This window comes from Sturnus vulgaris, chromosome 22, assembly GCF_052056855.1.
Source record: "Sturnus vulgaris isolate bStuVul1 chromosome 22, bStuVul1.hap1, whole genome shotgun sequence".
NCBI classification, from domain to species: Eukaryota; Metazoa; Chordata; class Aves; order Passeriformes; family Sturnidae; genus Sturnus; species Sturnus vulgaris.
The window spans coordinates 8530520-8536545 of record NC_142264.1 but is presented as its reverse complement, the minus strand read 5'-3'; the positions used below and the strand labels follow the sequence as shown (position 1 = coordinate 8536545).

Genomic DNA, 6026 nt, shown 5'->3' with positions numbered 1-6026 from the left:
TGCGTTCAGGGCCTTCAATGGCCTTTGGGATGTGATGGGCGAGGGTGGGGTGGGATGGGGTGAAATGTGGGGTGTTCGAGGACACTTGGCTGTGCCGGGAGCTCCTGGAAAAGGTGGTCCAGGATGGTTGTAAAACCCTCTGAGCATCAGTGACTCTGTGCTGGGGGTGACACCCCCATGCCAGCAGCGGCGAGGAGATGCCACAGCGACTAAAGCATCTCTGGTGCCCTTGTCACTGCTCATCCGGGGGACTCCAGCGATTAGAAACCACGAAAGAAACAAAACCAAACCCCACCAGCGCCTTCCTGCAGGGGTTTAAGTGGATTTTGTGTGGGGGGAACCGCAAGGGCTCAGGAATAGGGGGCGGGGAGCTGCGAACTGGCCTTGGTGAGGGCTCCCCTCACAGACAGGGGGGCGGGGCCTAAAGGGGGCGGGGCCTGATGCTATGGGGCGTGGCTAGTGTGCATGGTGTGTCAGTGGGCGGGGCCGAGCTGAGGGGGCAGGGCTATGGGCGGGACTTACACCGTGTGCTATGGGCTATCGCTGTGAGGGGCGTGGTCAGGGGCGTGGCCGACGCACTGTGGGCGTGTCCCGCGTGACGCACTGACGCTGCCGCGGCCCGGCCGGACGGAGCGGCCGCCATGGCGAGCCAGTCGCAGGGCATCCAGCAGCTGCTGCAGGCCGAGAAACGCGCCGCGGAGAAGGTGGCCGAGGCCCGCAAGAGTGAGTACGGCACGGCCCGGCTCCGCCAGGCCCCGCCGCGGGGGCTGTGGTGGTTGGGGAGCCCGGCCCGGCGCGGTCAGGCCTGGCCCAGCGCGGCCCCCTCAGGCCTTGCGGCCCGGCGGGGCAGCGGGGAGCCCCCGGGGGGAGAGCAGCGCTGGGGGCTGCCCATGAAGGGTCGGGGCGGTGTGAGGGGTCGGAGTCGCACCGGGACCCTCCTGCGAGGGAGCGCAGGGCTCAGGAGCTCCTGGCTCTCTGCAGGACCACCATAACCTGGCCTTCGCTTGGGTCATGGCTGTGCTTCTCTCTGGCCTTCCTACCTTCATCTGTTTTTTTCCTGGTGAAAACAGCGTGTTTCCGTATCGCTAATTATACAGCTATTCCTAATAGACCCGAGTTAGCTTCTCCTGTTATGCAGGAAAAATTCTGTTTGCAAAGACTCCCAAGTCTGCAAATCTTTTCTGCTTCAAACAAATACATATGTATGTCTGTATTTATATACTGGCCTGGGTTTGAAGTTCAACTCCCTGACAATGTTGCAAGAGGCAGATTTTTGTAGTTCACTCCAGTGATGATAATATTGGAGGGGAGAATGTGATGGGAAGTCCAGGAGGGGAAGTTGAGGCAGTGGTCAGGTCTGCTCTTGGTTTCATAGCTGGTCTGGCAAAATTAAGATTTAATGCTCTTTCTATCGGTTTTTTCTTTTTTTTTTGGGATCTCACAGCAGCTGTACACTCGCATGGGTTGGGGCAATCCTAAACATGGGTACAGACTTGGAGAATTTATTGAGAGAAGCCCTGCAAAGAGAAACTTGGGGGTCCCGATGCATGAGGGGCTGGACATGAGCCCACAGTGCATTCACAGCCTTCAGGTCCAAACACATCCTGGGCTGAGCCCAGCGTGGGCAGCAGGGGAGGGGGGATTCTGCCCCTCTGCCCCTGAGCTCAGGTGAGACCCCACCTGCAGAGCTGCCCCAGCCCTGGAACCAGCACAGGAAGGAGCTGGAGCTGCTGGAGAGATCCAGAAGAGACACCAGAGCTGCTCCCAGGGCTGGAGCCAGGCTGGGAGAGCTGGGGGTGCTCACCTGGAGAAGAGAAGGCTCCAGAGAGAGCTCAGAGCCCCTTCTGGGGCCTTAAAGAGGCTTTTGAAAAGGAGGGAGAGGGACCTTCTATATAAAAAGTTCCAGAGGGCAGGGCTGGATGGGATATTGGGCAGGAATTGTTCCCTGGCAGGGTGGGCAGGCCCTGGCACAGGGTGCCCAGAGCAGCTGTGGCTGCCCCTGGATCCCTGGCAGTGCCCAAGGCCAGGTTGGACACTGGGGCTTGGAGCAGCCTGGGACAGTGGGAGGGGTCCCTGCCCATGGCAGGGGATGGGATGGGATTTAAGATTCCTTCAACCCAGACCAGTCTGGGACTCATTCTGTGAATAAAGCCAGGCCTGGATGTTCCTGATGCTTCCACATGCTCCAAGGTGCTCTCCACTGCTCAGTGGTGGGAGCTCATGGCTTGGTCACCTTGGCCATGGTTTGCTGGGCTCCTCCTGAGATCAGCAAACTCGGGGAGGGCTTGGCTGATTGCTCCTGCAGAACAGCAAACACTGTGGTGATGGCTGTGCATTAGGAAAACCAGCTCTCATTGCTTTCTCTTCTTTCTTTGCCTTGGTGTGTCTTTGGGAACAGGGAAGAACCGGAGGCTGAAGCAGGCCAAGGAGGAGGCCCAGGCGGAGATTGAGCAGTATCGCCTGCAGCGGGAGAAGGAGTTCAAGGCCAAGGAGGCAGCGGTTGGTTTTCTCCATCACTCGCTTCTTTCCAGCCCCTCTGCCTCCTGCTGGGGCTTCCTTGCCCTGGCAGCACCCTCAGGGTGGAGCAAGTTGCAGCACAACTTCCCCAAGTGCCGTCCTGTGAGGCACAGCCACGTGTCCCAGAAGAGCCCGTGGAAGTGGCTCAGGACATGGTGTGTTGCATCTCAGCTGGCAGGGAAAGAGCTCAATAAGCTCCTGGGTGCCCTGAGGGGCTGACAGCCTCCCAAAAGCTGCTGTGTGTAGCAGTGTCCATAGAGACTGAGCTCACTGCTCCTGTCACAGGCTCCTTTCCATGGTGCTGACATGGCAGAGACCACTTGCTGTGGTCCCTGGTCAGCAGAAGGGAAGGCTGAGATTTTTATAAAAATTCTCCAAGGGTGGGAGGAATGGGAAGATGGGAATTGTGCTTAAAGTGACTCCTGGGTGTTACTTTTCTTGCACTCTCTAGTACAGTTGTGCCCAGGGATTCCAGCTGTCTGTACAGCAGGACCTTTATTTTGGGCACTCCTCAGAAACTCGTGCTCTAAACTGGTGGATAATGAATAAATGGCAGGCAGTTGAAACAATGATCTTTAAGGTCCCTTCCAACCCAAACCATTTGATGATTCTATAAAGGAAGGCAAAAGATAAGGGCTGAGGATGAAATACATGGATAAGTTTATGGTGAAATCTGAGCAAAAAATCCAGCACTATGTTTTTTAATATGATCATTAATCTTCCCTCAACAAAGATAATGTCTGAGATGGTCCAGAATAACAAAATATAGAGCTTGGCATGGTGATTCCTCTTTCCTTTGCTGCTTGTAGGCCCTTGGCTCCCATGGCAGCTGCACCACTGAAGTTGAGAAGGAGACTCAGGAAAAGATGAGTGTAATCCAGCAGAACTTCCAGAAGAACCGGGAGGTGGTGATGTCCCAGCTGCTGTCACTGGTGTGTGACATCAAACCCGAGATCCATGTGAATTACCGCATCAATGGCTAGTGCTGGGAGGAGGGAGGAGTCAAGTCTGGGCTTCAGGTGGAATGTACAGCTCTTAGCCATACCTTACCTGTTCTCCTTGTACATGTGTTAAATTATTTCAGTGAGCTCTTGGAGTTCTCTTCGTTTCTCTTTTGACATGGATTCAGAGCTTATTCAAATATGAAGTGGCCGTATCTCAGATCTGTGCTAAGTTATTAAATAGCTATTCCAGCTGGCACAGGAATGCTCCCTTTCCATGGTGCAAGTATTCAGTGAGAGGCTTCCCTCTGTGAAATAGAAAAGGGAGAGAGCTGCTGGCCTGTGTCAGTAATTGTTAAACCTGTGTACCTGTATCCTTGTTGACCAAACTGCATTTCTCAGTGTGTTGTTAAACCTCTGCACAGGGTTTAAGCCCTGTAAGAAGAATTCTCTGGCTGTGCAAGTCCTGGCTGATCATTTTCAGATGCTTGAGTTTCTCTGTATCAAATCCTCTGTATATTCTTCTGTTAGCTTGAGGTACAAGTCTGGCACTATGACACCTGAAAGTAAAAACACTTCACTCCAAATCCTCTGCTCAGTCTGGTTCTTCCTGCTGACTTGTTCTGGGAATGCTGGCAGGTCTCTCTGGGCACCTTGGGAGTCTGGACTCTGCAGAGTGACCATCAAGTATTGATAAAAGAAAGTTTAAGAGAGACAGACAATATCTGAAGGTCACAGCAGGTAAGTTAAAACCCATTACAGAGCTCCTCCTCTTGGCTCCAGTCTGATGTTTTACCTGCCAGATCATTCTGAAAACCTTCAGGAACAAATGTTCTTGTGACCATTAGGGGAAATAAAATGGTGCCAGTTCATTGGAATAGTTTGATAGCCAGGTGCTGCACAGTAATTACCCTTCCTTGGGTCCAGTGCTGGTCACTGCTTGTTTATACCAAGGTCATCCTGAATCCTGCAGCATCCTGTGCCTGGGAACAGTGGGAAAGAAGAGTTCTGGGGCTGTCTGCATCACTTTCTAGCTCTTAAATCAAAGATACACATTAATACATTGAGGGCTTTCATGTTTCAGTGGTTTCTTCCTCTTACCAGCAGAATATTAAATGCAGCTTTGCTTTTTTGTTGAGTTCAAATTCCAGGCTTTTTGTGGAAAAGAGTCTCAGCATGTTCTTGATCTGGCCCAAGAGTTGTGCAGTTTGGGATCTTTGCAAGGAGCCTCAGGGATGCTGTTCTGTTCCTCAGACAGAACATCTCGATTTCCACAGCTCCTCAGTGAGGCATTGCAAAGCCTCTTGGACCTCTGGAATTGTGATAGGGAGGGGGAAAAAACAGGATGGGTGTGGATGTGAATCCTGCAGGCAGGAGCAGACAGCTCCAGGGTCTCCTCATGTCACATTTTATGGTAGTGCACTGTACTCCTGGAAAGTTCTCTTCAGGAATTCAAGCTATTAAATGGGTTGTAAAATTGCAACAAAAGCTTCTTGCAAAGTCAAACGTGGCAGGCTGGAGGAGAAGCCAGGTGGGTACAAGCAGAACAGGATCAAAGCAGTTCTAATCTGTGTGCTGTAATGTGGAGAGGTGTTACGGCCTCATAAAAGGTTGCAGCCATGCTAATTCCACTCTGTCCTTTGGAGATGAGACATTTCTCCCTGTTGAGAGCAGGTGCTCAGGCTCCAGCAGGACACTCCTCAAAGCCCTCCTTGCTCCAGGCTGTAATTAGCAATTTCATTCCTTCTCTTATCACTAACAGACTCAGACTCTGTCCAGAAAAAAATGGAAGTGTGTGCTCCACTTTCTCATATTGGTTCATAAGTTTCCCTTGGTTAATGAGGACTTTTATCCTTCTTTAGAACAGAGGCAGGAGAAAAAGGGGAAAAAAATCCTACATGATTATTCCTCCTTGGCAAATGTGCTGTGAAGAAGCTCCCTTTAGAACGTGAAGAAGTGTTAATGTCTTGGAAGAATAATAATTTTCTGTAATACTTCCCTGAAACTTAATTGGAGAATGACTCCAACTTTGCACTGAAAGAAGCATTTCCAATTACTGCTCTCCAGGAAAGCTGTCATTGTTTGTGCAGTTCAGAGATTTTATTTCCAATTGAGATTCTTTCATCCTGCCCTGTGATGCTGTGGGAAAGGGAGCCCTGTGTGCCTGAGCCAGGCTGTGCCAGGGAAATGCTGTGCAGGGAACAGTCCTGACAGATATGGAGTGGGACACGCTGCTTCTTGCCCCTGAAATCTGATTTTTGGGGCATTTTGCAGCAAGTCGGAGGAGTAGGAGTGAAGCCCACACCAGCTGTTGGAATAAATCTGTATCTGAATTTTTTATCTGAATTCTTCCTGCTGCTCCTCTACCCAGAGAAGCTGTGGCTGCCCCATCCCTGGAAGTGTCCAAGGCCAGGTTGGATGGGACTTGGAGCAACCTAGGATAGTGGGAGGTGTCTGCTCATGACAGGGATGGCACTGGGTGATCTTTAGAAGTTCCTTCCAACCCAAACCAGTCTGGGAGTCTGTGACAATCCCTCAGGACTGAGCCACAGCCTGCTCATGTACCAC

At 51.8% G+C, this 6026-nt stretch overlaps 1 protein-coding gene across 1 annotated transcript; it reads left to right on the top strand.

Moving 5' to 3' along the window:
• Nucleotides 1-547: 547 nt before the first annotated feature.
• ATP6V1G1 (ATPase H+ transporting V1 subunit G1) lies at nucleotides 548-4045 on the top strand. Its single transcript, XM_014881092.2, has 3 exons — nucleotides 548-723; nucleotides 2399-2499; nucleotides 3327-4045. The coding sequence occupies exons 1-3, from the start codon at nucleotides 642-644 to the stop codon at nucleotides 3498-3500; spliced, it is 357 nt and encodes a 118-aa protein (XP_014736578.1). The 5' UTR covers nucleotides 548-641; the 3' UTR covers nucleotides 3501-4045.
• The last annotated feature ends 1981 nt before the right edge of the window (nucleotides 4046-6026 follow it).

Bases quoted from the DNA above. Each gene is read 5' to 3' on its own strand.
- ATP6V1G1 (XM_014881092.2), top strand. From the start codon at position 642: ATGGCGAGCCAGTCGCAGGGCATCCAGCAGCTGCTGCAGGCCGAGAAA. The intron at 724-2,398 runs GTGAGTACGGCA...CTTTGGGAACAG, and splicing joins GGTGGCCGAGGCCCGCAAGA to GGAAGAACCGGAGGCTGAAG. The intron at 2,500-3,326 runs GTTGGTTTTCTC...TGCTGCTTGTAG, and splicing joins TCAAGGCCAAGGAGGCAGCG to GCCCTTGGCTCCCATGGCAG.